The following is a 12,328-nucleotide window of genomic DNA, read 5'->3' on the forward strand; positions in this document are numbered from 1 at the left end:
AGTGAAGAGGAGGGGCCCATTGGAGCCACGTCAACTAGCTGGGGACAAGTTCCAGATAAAAGAGGACTTTTGGTTGCAGGGGTTAATGAGGGACCAGAGGCGAAGTCACGAGAGACCAAAGGGAGCTTTCCCAAAGAAGGGGCCATTGTCAGGGGGCAAAGGGGATCTGCTTCTCGTCCGGAGCTAGGAGAGGAAACTTCAACTGGAGCAGCGGCTGTCATCCTTAACCTGCTCCGAGGAGAAACCTCAAAAAGGGGTTTTTCGGGGCAAGTGGCAATCTTCAAGTCGTGAGCGATCTCCAACAGGCTGAAGCGATTCTGAGGATCTCGTCCAGTCTGGGCCTTCGACAGCGACAGGGGCTGTTTTGAAGGGGGTTCTCCACAGAAAGAAGATTCGGGCGTCGGTGCCTGGTTCTCGGCCTGCCTCGAGAAAAGGATCTGTGCCGAGGAAGACACTAAGCTGTGCCTACAGCAGCAGTTCCAAAGGCCAAAGCAGCTCCATCGTCAGTGGCTATAGCATTCCGAAGGTTATTTTCAGCAACAGTTTCTTCAACAGCCACTCTATTACCAGGGATTTCAAAGACAAAGGGAGCAGCCTCAGCCGAGACCTTGCCTGTCGGAGCACAGTGTTGAGAATCGTGAGCAAACACCTTACAGACTGAGCACTGCGGGGGTTTCCATTTGTAATGCACTTCTTGCTCAAATGAGAAATCCTCTCCTTCGTGGACATTGATGAAGGTAGGAAGGAAGTCTTTAGCAGAGACCTCAACACAAATTCTTGCGTAAGCCAGTTGGTCCTTGCGCCTGGTTCTCGCATCAAAGAACAGAGGCTTTCCTAGAACAGAGCCTATGTGAATCGAGTCTGCCGTCTCAGTACACCGTATAGGAGGAGGTACCTGTAGCGAAATACAGAGAGGAATGGAGGTAAAATCCACTTTTCTAAGCTACAACTACGTATGCCAAGGACGGAGAAAAATAGGCTTCTTCCCCACTAGCCAAGTGCCACCCTCAAGGGCACGAGACTTGTCTAGGGGGGAGGAGAATTTGAAAATGAAAAAACCATTATCAAGAAGAAAGGTATCCAAAGAACCCTGTGCATGCCATTGCTTAGATAAGGAGGACTTGACGACAGGGAAGGGTGGTCGCGAACCCAAGAAGTTTCCAACTAGACAGTTCTCCCAGAGAAGAGCTTCATCAGCAAGTAAATCAGCAGGGCACAAGGCCACCTTAGAGGAGCCCACAGAAGAAGGGGCAACAAAGCGTAAAGGGAGCCCCTCAGAGCCAATAGGGAAACCAGAGGGGAACAGAGAGGACCATGTAGCAGACTGGGGAGCAAGCAGAGAGGAACTCGAAGGAGGAATAGATGGGGGGGAGGAAGGAGGAGGGGAAGCAGCAGGGGAAGGAGACGGCATGCCTCGAAGGAGACGGGTAGGCCAGGGAAGGTCAGGCCTACCGGTGGCTCTGGCAGGGAGAGAGGGGGAGCATCAGGTTAGGATCATTCTTGTTTCTCTTCTCACTCTTAATGAGTCTTTTACCTTAATTCTTGTTTATTTTGAAACCCAAGATACTCTTAATATGACTTATCTCCTAGTAGACCTTTCTACCTAGTAACTAACTATTCTTTCATTATTTAATAAATCTGTCTCTTATCAATCTACAGCCATATTATTACCATTCTTCCCTAAGTCCCCCTAATGAGTTGTTGTCCTAATCACTTTTTCCTATTGATTCTCCTTGTCTATAAACTTCCATTTAGTGCACAAGCTGTGCATACCAAGTGTTTGTGGGAATGCTTGAATGGGGTCTTTTAGCTATATACTTGTTTGTTTTGAAGTCTAAAGCATCCTAACCCTTTCTCATACTTTCTAAACCTTTTCTTATATGTAAATGGTTATATCTCCATTCATTTTACCAATGATAAGAACAATGGAGTTTTAGTATGTATTATCCCATTACTTATCAGAATTTTTTTTTTGTACTTTTTTACTCATACACTTTTCTTGTTGTTGTTTTTTCTTTTTTTCTTTTTTCTTTTTTATTTTTTATATATACAGAATTCTATCAAACATGTCTCATAGAAGGGGTAGTGGGGAGGTCCTCGTGGTGGGGAAGAGGAGTTCCCGATCCCGAATCTGAGAACATGATCAATTTTAGTTCCGATAAATTGAGATGAGAGGAGTTTACCACAATACGAAAATAAGAAGATTGAACATGGCAAAATAATTAATTCTATAGAGGGATACTTTTCGGATCCGCCCCGAATTTAATACTTTGGGTGGTAACCTATTCTTCGCCCGATCCTTCCATGCTATCCTAGGTTAGTTCAGGGCTTTCTATTGAAATTTGAGAGCCGAACACCTAGGCAATGAAGGTGATGAAAGTGTGAGTGGGAATTGTCTCTCGAGTCAAAGGAAAAGACATAACATTCACTACAATACAATTAGCAAAGATTCTTAGAGTCTCCAATGAAGGTGAAAGAAGATATTGCCCTCGAGACAAAATCCTTGAATTTTAAGTCCTCGCCATCGATACCGACACCCCCCCCCCCCCCCCCCCCCCCCCCCCCCCCCCCCCCCCCCCCCCCACCCCCCCCCCCCTCCCCCCCCCCCCCCCCCCCCCCCCCCCCCCCCCCCCGCCTCACCCCCCCCCCCCCCCCCCCCCCCCCCCCCCCCCCCCCCCCCCCCCCCCCCCCCCCCCCCCCCCCCCCCCCCCCCCCCCCCCCCCCCCCCACCCCACCCCCCCCCATGGATGGAGCGTAATATCGAAATGGACCTTCAACCCTCGCTCTTATCGGCCAGATTAGGGATTCCATTTCTTTGAAATTAAAGCCAAATTAGCCTCAGCTCCCACTTCTTCTTGTATTGACTCCCCAAGGAACAGGCTCATTCATTGTTGTCTCCTGGGGGCTCTCTTCTGTCTCTCTTGTTGATTCGGACCGTCATCCCTGAGGGCTGGTCTATTATTCTTTGTTTTGTTGGTCCCCTTTAGGGGCCATGTAATTTCCTCTTCTCTTTGGTAATGAATTTCTTATTCACCCCAAAAAAAAAAAAGTTTTACCTATTAAAGAAGATAATAGGTAAACTGAAAGGTTTCATTGTTGAATTAGAGGTTATTCAACAAATTTGACTATCTAACATTGGACTAAAAGGGATTGCAGAGTGATGTCGAGGTTTGCAATAGGAACAAGTTATCTTGGCATAGCCATTGCTAAGGAAACGTGAATACTAACAGAACACTGTAGAATCTAGGTGAGGGAACGTGACTAAGAATTGTATTACACTGTGTGTATGCTATATGATCTGGGTCCGTGCTACACTTAACTCTATTTGGCTTCTTCTTTATTGACTACCACTTCCGATTCTTCAATGCCTAACTCAACTTTAGAATGAATTGGAATATTGATGGGATCCCTATTATTCACTCCCAATAACGGAGGGGACATTCGGGGACCCATTACTCCACTCATACCTATTGTTGAGCAAAGTATTGTCAAATCTTTCAGTTCCAGCTTCTTTCTGTTCTCAACTGTTCTTGGCTTGATTGCATTATGTTTAAAGTGAAGGAATTCAACAATTTTGGGAAGAGCTTGTTATTCTAATGCCTATAAGGTGTTTGACAGGATTCCAAAACTAACATTCCTAAGTCCTTCATTATGAAATCCCTAAATTTTCTTATACCTTTTTGAAATCTCTTTTTTTTCTAGGAAGTAGCTTTCTTATGTGAACTTTCTTTTTTATCTAGGAAGTTCTCCTTCTAATAATTTAGGTTACTTTAAATTTGATTGGGGTTTTAATGGATCCTAGGCCTTAGGTAAGCCTAGCCTAATGATATCAAATGTTATTTATTCGCTTCCACACGTCTCCTATCGCTTCTTGGGTTGCTTTCATAGGGGATTCAGTCACCTATAGTGTTGTACTTTCTTTGGTCTAATTCCAATCATAGTTGTCATGGCGTCGCCATGGCATCCTGGCGCTGGAGAGGGTTGCATGGCGACCTACGCCATGGCGACCCTCTTTGATTTCTTCTTCCTGTCTCTCTTTCCCTCTTCGATTTCTTCTTCCTGCCTTCGATTTCTTCTTCCCTCTTCGATTTCTTCTTCGATTTCTGAATTTTCTTCTTAAAACTTGAGAAACAATAGAGAAAAAATAAAACATGGCTTGAATATACATCTATTAACACATTAAAAATAGAGAAAATAAAAAATAAAACATGGTCGACATGCTCGCCATGGCGTTATGTCGATATATCGACGTGACACCCCTCCACCGACTTGGATCGCCGTGACAACTATGATTCCAATGCACTTTCCATGAAATTAGGTTAGTTCCGTACGGTTTCTATTAAACATTTTAATGTGCTTTCACTTGGCAGCCCCATTTGATCTTTGTTAAAGTCTATATATGTTTTTATCTTTACTAAACCCCGTTGCATTAGTTGTGGGATGAGTCCCCATTTGTCCAGCTTTTTCTTACCCTTTTTCTTTTGTTTACTTAATCTAAGCAATGTAGCATTATTCTTCTCTCCTTTCTCTTTCTCATGGATTTTTTTCTTTTTATTTTACTTCTATGATTTTTATCCTTGCAATGTACATAGCTGTGGACACCAAGTGTTTGAAAAAAATGTCTTAATGAGTCTTTTACCTTATTTCTTGTTTATTTTGAAACCTAAGATACTCTTAACATCTACCAATGTTTCTAGATCTTTCTTTACATGTAACCATGTAAGTGGTTAGGTTTCCATGCATTTTATAAATGATAGCATGAAAATACATGAAAGAATTTTCTAAGAGTATAATATGACTTATCTCCTAGTAGACATTTCTACCTAGTAACTAACTATTATTTCATTATTTAATAAATCTATCTCTTATCAATCTACAGCCATATTATTACCATTCTTCCCTAAGCCCTCCTAATGAGTTGTTGTCCTAATCTCTTTTTCCTATGGATTCTCCTTGTCTATAAACTTCCATTTAGTAGTGCACAAGCTGTGCATACCAAGTGTTTGTGGGAATGCTTGAATGGGGTCTTTTAGCTATATACTTGTTTGTTTTGAAGTCTAAAGCATCCTAACCCTTTCTCATACTTTCTAAACCTTTTCTTATATGTAAATGGTTTTATCTCCATTCATTTTACCAATGATAAGAACAATGGAGTTTTAGTATGTATTATCCCATTACTTATCAGAATTTTTTTTTTGGTACTTTTACTCATACACTTTTCTTCTTGTTGTTTTTCTTTTTTTTTTTTTTTTTTTTTTTTTTTTTTTTATATATACAGAATTCTATCAAACATGTCTGCAGCAAGGGGTAGTGGGGGAGATCCTGGTGGTAGGGGAAGAGGAGTTCCCGATCCCGAATCAGAACATGATCAGTTTTAGTTCCGATCAATTGAGATGAGAGGAGTTGACCACAGTACAAGAATAAGAAGATTGAACATGGCAGAATAATTAATTGTATAGAGTGGGATACTTTTCGGATCCGCCCCAGAATTTAATACTTTGGGTGGTAACCTATTCTTCGCCCGATCCTTCCATGCTATCCTAGGTTAGTTCGGGCTTTCTATGGAAATTTGAGAGCCGAACACCTAGGCAATGAGGGGGAATTGTCTCTCGAGTCAAAGGAAAAGACATAACAACAACACCTAGGCAATGAAGGTCATGAAAGTGTGAGGGGGAATTGTCTCTCGAGTCAAAGGAAAAGACATAACAACATTCACTACAATACAATTAGCAAAGGTTCTTCGAGTCTCCAATGAAGGTGAAAGAAGATATTGCCCTCCAAGGACAAAATCCTTGAATTTTCTGAGTCCTCAGGTGTATGATATGGTCTTTGCCACGCTATCAGATGTACTACAGAGCGAGATGGATGAAACAGATTAGGTTTCCTTCTGGTAAGACAATTTCAAGGATAGTGTAACATAATATTGTGCCAAAGGGTGGACATCGGACACAAATCTAAATCTTGGCTGCCTACCCGATCTTTGGAGTTTATGTCAGGTATCGGATCTGCTTACCCTATGTTCTTATGAGAACAATGACCTTCCATGCGGATTACCCTGAGGATGGGAACCTACCCTATGGGAGTGTACTCATTTAGTGTTGAGTTTAATGGGGAGCAAGACAAAGGATTTGCTGATACTCCCACTGGCAGCACAACAATGAAAAGAATGGAATTGAGAGATGTAGAGAAATCTGAAGATAAAGGTTAAAGAGCGACTCTGAACAGGTCTCCAGGGTCTATGCCTACTATTGATGAAGGTCAAGTGGAGAAGCAAGAGAGGAATGAAGAGGACAGCAGTTCCGGGGATGAGGAGGAGACTAAGGTGCAGCCTACCATTCTTACAGTTCCTGCTGATTATGTTGGACCTTCTACCTCAGCTGGAGCATCTACTTCGAGGAGAGGAAATAGATTGGGCAGACTGGCTAGTATGATAGAATCAAGTTTTACCTATTAAAGAAGGTAATAGGTAAACTGAATGGTTTCATTGTTGAATTGGAGGTTATTCAACAAATTTGACTATCGAACATTGGACTAAAAGGGATTGCAGAGTGATGTCAAGGTTGGCAATAGGAACAAGTTATCTTGGCGTAGCCATTGCCAAGGAAACGTGAATACTAACAGAACATTGTAGAATCTAGGTGAGGGAACGTGACTAAGAATTGTATTACTCTGTGTGTATGCTATGTGATCTAAGTCCGTGCTACACATAACTCTATTTGGCTTCTTCTTTGTTGACCACCACTTCCGATTCTTCAATGCCTAACTCAACTTTAGAATGAATTGGAATATTGATGGGATCCCTATTATTCACTCCCAACAATGGAGGGGACATTCGGGGACCCATTACTCCACTCATACCTATTGTTGAGCAAAGTATTGTCAAATCTTTCATTCCAGCTTCTTTTTGTCAACTGTTCTTGGCTTGATTGCATTATGTTTAAAGTGAAGGAATTCAACAATTTAGGGAAGAGCTTATTATTTTAATGCCTATAAGGTGTTTGACAGATTCCTAAACTAGCATTCCTAGGTCCTTCATTATGAAATCCTAAATTTTCTTATACCTTTCAATACTTACATTGTTCATAAGCTTTCTTATGTGAAATTTCTTTTTTTCTTGATTGCATTATGTTTAAAGTGAAGGAATTCAACAATTTAGGGAAGAGCTTATTATTTTAATGCCTATAAGGTGTTTGACAGGATTCCTAAACTTCACTTGGCAGCCCCATTTGATCTTTGTTAAAGTCTATATATATTTTTATCTTTACTAAACCCCATTGCATTAGTTGTGGGATGAGTCCCCATTTGTCCAGCTTTTTCTTACCCTTTTTCTTTTGTTTACTTAATCTAAGCAATGTAGCATTATTCTTCTCTCCTTTCTCTTTCTCATGGATTTTTTTCTTTTTATCTTACTTCTAAGATTTTTATCCTTGCAATGTACATAGCTGTGGACACCAAGTGTTTGAAAAAAATGTCTTAATGAGTCTTTTACCTTATTTCTTGTTTATTTGAAACCTAAGATACTCTTAACATCTACCAATGTTTCTAGATCTTTCTTTACATGTAACCATGTAAGTGGTTAGGTTTCCATGCATTTTATAAATGATAGCATGAAAATACATGAAAGAATTTTCTAAGAGTATAATATGACTTATCTCCTGGTAGACATTTCTACCTAGTAACTAACTATTATTTCATTATTTAATAAATCTATCTCTTATCAATCTACAGCCATATTATTACCATTCTTCCCTAAGTCCTCCTAATGAGTTGCAGTCCTAATCTCTTTTTCCTATTGATTCTCCTTGTCTATAAACTTCCATTTAGTAGTGCACAAGCTGTGCATACCAAGTGTTTGTGGGAATGCTTGAATGGGGTCTTTTAGCTATATACTTGTTTGTTTTGAAGTCTAAAGCATCCTAACCCTTTCTAATACTTTCTAAACCTTTTCTTATATGTAAATGGTTATATCTCCATTCATTTTACCAATGATAAGAACAATGGAGTTTTAGTATGTATTATCCCATTACTTATCAGAATTTTTTTTTTTTGTACTTTTACTCCTACACTTTTCTTCTTGTTGTTTTTTCTTTTTCTTTTTGTTTTTTTGCTTTTTTTTATATATACAGAATTCTATCAAACATGTCTGCAGCAAGGGGTAGTCCTGGTGGTAGGGGAAGAAAAAACAACAAGAAGAAAAGTGCATGAGTAAAAGTACAAAAAAACAAAATTCTGACAAGTAAAGGGGTAGTGGGGGAGGTCCTGGTAGTAGGGGAAGAGGAGTTCCCGATCCCGAATCATAACATGATCAGTTTTAGTTCCGATCAATTGAGATGAGAGGAGTTGACCACAGTACGAGAATAAGAAGATTGAACATGGCAGAATAATTAATTGTATAGAGTGGGATATTTTTCGGATCCGCCTCAGAATTTAATACTTCGGGTGGTAACCTATTCTTCGCCCGATCCTTCCATGCTATCCTAGGTTAGTTCAGGCTTTCTATTGAAATTTGAGAGCCGAACACCTAGGCAATGAAGGTGATGAAAGTGTGAGTGGGAATTGTCTCTCGAGTCAAAGGAAAAGACATAACAACATTCACTACAATACTATTAGCGAAGATTCTTAGAGTCTCCAATGAAGGTGAAAGAAGATATCGCCCTCCAAGGACAAAATCCTTGAATTTTCTGAGTCCTCAGGTGTATGATAAGGTCTTTGCCACGCTATCAGATGTACTACAGAGCGAGATGGATGAAACAGATTAGGTTTCCGTCTGGTAAGATGATTTCGAGGATAGTGTAACATAATATTGTGCCCAAGGGTGGACATCGGACACAAATCTCAATCTTGACTGCCTACCCGATCTTTGGAGTTTATGTCAGGTATCGGATCTTTGATTACTCCATCTGGCTAACTTGATGTTGCTCAAGTTTTGGATTACTATAATGAAGCTAAGAAAATGCCAAAGTTTTTTGCATGTTGAGGTGTACAGTGTATGCTATCCAATTAAAATAGTAACGAAAGGTCTAGATGGGATTATCTTCATTGTTAGTCTGATCCTTCTAGACCAGAAAGAAGATGTGCAGTTTCAGAACTCTGCCAAAGCCAACGAGGTGAAACAATCATGGAGTGCCAGTCACTATGAAGACCCTATGTATCCTGTTGATAGCCGGTGTCGAGTTTCTATTCCATGGGGTGGTCTGCCTGTGTGGATCAAAATCCAGTTGTTCAAATTGAGATTCAAAACTCCACTTTCAATTTTTACCATAAGTGGATAACTCTCAATATGATCAGCATATCCCAGATATAACAGGCCTTGAAAAATGCAGGCTTCCGGTCTTGGTGAGGGATTGCTCACTTTGGGCTTCAAGTCCTTAGTGGTTTGCCTTCTAATGCTTGCGGAGCATTAGGTCCAGGGCCATGTTTTTGTGATGAGGAACCATCTATAGGTTTGTTGGGCCCTATTTCTCGAGGGGCAACCAAACAAAACACTTTTGGGGACGAGTGGAAGGGGGTACCCCAACCACAACCTTCCCATCGTTGGTCTGAACGATTCTATGTTTCAACTTCCTTGGACCTTCAAAACAGTGGCAAATTTCCTTCTCATGGGTAGGAACTGGGATCCAACTATCATTCAGTGCCTGAAAAGGTTGGGACTATTTCATCTGTGATGCAGTAGCATTAGACATCGACCCCATATAGAGGCTTAGACGTAAGTCTAGATCACTAGATGGCCAACATGGGGCTTTTAGTAGTCCAATGGACTGAAAACAAGGTTTGGGTAGTTATAGGATGGGCCTTTTACTTTCTTGTATTTCATTGTAACGGACCTAATTTATAAGCCCATAAACTAGGGTGAAGTGAGTATACAGAATTAGTAGTTAAGATAATGTTTGAGTTTGCTACTTAGATTAGGATACTTATTAGTAAGTATCGAGTTCTGTTTTGGATCTATTAAGTCAAGCCAGTATAAGAAAGTCAGTGGGAGTCATTTTATGAGTCAATTCAGGAAAGTTAAAAAGGTAATTGAAGGATACCCCCTCCCCCATTAAGTGCAAATGAATTGATAATACAAAATTGAAGTTTTTTACAAGAGTTCTTGTAACAGTTGAGTTCTGCAAAAATGGGTGAAGGCTCTTCTTCTTGCCTACTGCTTTTCTTCGTCTTCCAGTTCTGAACTCTACTGCAAATCAGGTGCTCTCTCTCCAATCCTTTCTTCTATTCTTCTTATCCTATTTCTAATTATTACTTCTTCTAATCTACAGTACCCCTGTTTTCTACCAATATACAGCTTGCATTCCATCTCTATATTCTATTTAGTTACTGCACTGTTTTAGCTAAGATGAAGAATCAATAATGAGATTGAAAGAGGGGGAGGTTGGAATCAGGCAGCAACACAAGAAATTCATACGAAACTAATATTTTAAACGACTAAAAAATATAAAAAAGAGAAGACAAAAAATCAGGTTGTATCGCAGAAAGCAAGAAGAATCACCATTATAAAACCCTATAAAGTCAGAACAATTAAAGGTACAAGAGAGAAATGCCAATCAAACATCCTACCGACGCATGAAACAGGACCAAGAGAATCAAGATATAATATGCTATGATAGAAAATAAAAGAGACAATTACCGGTTCATAAACCTAGATCTACAAGAACATGATAACATGAGTGCAACCAGAATGGATGAAGGAGGTAAACAGTGAGAAATAAGATATAAAGCAAAATAGCCTTGCTGACTAGGCAGAGAAAAATAAATATGGCGCACAATAAGATTAAATTGCAAAACAAATCTGGGGAGACTATAAAGTACACGGCAAAAACACCAAAAGCATGGAGGAGAACAACCCTAGTGAAGGACAAGACTAAAATTTTCCACAGAAATACATTGGAAACAAAATAAAGTGCCTCGAGAAGTAAGTAGCACTTGTTCACATAAATTCTGAAACATTATCACTGTAACATGAACGATGCGTCAAATCAAGCTCAAGCACCATAAAGCCACAAAATATATTAAAACCCAGAATTGAAACAACATAAATCGCACAGATATAAGACCTAAGATAATGCAATAGAGATGTGAGACAATAAATAGAAGTATGGAATCAATACAGAACCAAGAATCGAGGGCAATAAAAACCAGAAAAGAAGCCATACCTGGATGCCATGCCCGAGGCAAAAAAATTCCCAGCATGCTTTGCCAACCTGGATACGGTCTGACCTATGTGGATCAAAATGCACTCTCACTGTCACTAGGGAGAGAGATCTTTTGGAGGAATTTATGAAATGTAGGAGAAAAGAATGCGAGGAGAAGAAAACTCAAGATCACACAAAGATGCGGGTGTTCTTAAGATGCCGGCCGATGAGAGGGTTTGAGGATTTGGCCTCGCATTTCAGAGGAGGAGGGGGAAAGGGGAGGGGGTGGAACCTGGATTACAAGAAAGAGGAAAGTGTTGGAGATGAGGATTCTTAGATTCAAGAAGGATTTGTTGACTGAACATGGGTGGTTATGAGGGATTATGGTTCTTTGTTTCATGAAAATAGAAACAATGAAACGATAGCACCTCAATGAATCGAAATATATGGATTGAACTGCCATTCTGTGCACAGAAAAGTTAATGGAATTCTAGCGAATTGCGATTAGGATTTTGGGATTGAAGGGTGTAGTTGACGTCGTAAATCTTGGCCATGGCAGTTTTTGAACGATGAAGATTCGGTGGAAGGAGATGGTGTTTCAGCCTTCATCCGTAATGTTAACGACGGCCATGGAAGGGGCTGGATTCAGTAGAAGAAACACAGAGAGAGAAGATAAGAGCCGGAGAGAGAGAGAGAACCGTGTGCAGTGGTTATTTGCTTTTATTGGTGAAAGCTGTTTTCATACTCAAGTCGTCCTCTTGAAATCCTGGTGACTCGGGTGAGTTAAACCTGGTCAAGATGAGTCAGGTATTGCCTAATTTTTCAAATACCTTAACAAATAACACTTAAAATGCAGTACAATAATAATATCAAAGAAATATTATGACTCAGAAAACTTCTTCCCTTTAACAAAAGTACTCAGAATTGGAATCGTCCCGGTGGATCCGGTCTACCCAAAAAAAAAGAAAAAGAATCATCCCGAAATCAATTGGGAATCAGTCGAACTCGGTTGGAGTCGGCTAGAGTCAGTGGTAATTGATCAGAATTGGCCAGAACAAAATCGGCTAGAACCAAAATCAAGTCTGTCAATTCTGATTCTAAACAACTGATTCGGTTGATTCCAGTTAGTTTTTTAAACCATGGGGTGTAATATTTCTCTTTCAAAAGAACTTAAGAATATTTTTTTCTTATCTCTT

The 12,328-nt window shown here is 40.2% G+C and overlaps 1 protein-coding gene across 1 annotated transcript; it reads right to left on the bottom strand.

Moving 5' to 3' along the window:
• Positions 1-454: 454 nt before the first annotated feature.
• On the bottom strand, positions 455-1,411 carry LOC122638659. Its single transcript, XM_043831514.1, has 2 exons — positions 992-1,411; positions 455-895 (listed from the first exon to the last, which is right to left on the bottom strand). The coding sequence occupies exons 1-2, from the start codon at positions 1,409-1,411 to the stop codon at positions 455-457; spliced, it is 861 nt and encodes a 286-aa protein (XP_043687449.1).
• Positions 1,412-12,328: the final 10,917 nt, after the last annotated feature.

The sequence above is a fragment of the Telopea speciosissima genome, chromosome 9 (assembly GCF_018873765.1).
Source record: "Telopea speciosissima isolate NSW1024214 ecotype Mountain lineage chromosome 9, Tspe_v1, whole genome shotgun sequence".
Taxonomy (NCBI): domain Eukaryota; kingdom Viridiplantae; phylum Streptophyta; class Magnoliopsida; order Proteales; family Proteaceae; genus Telopea; species Telopea speciosissima.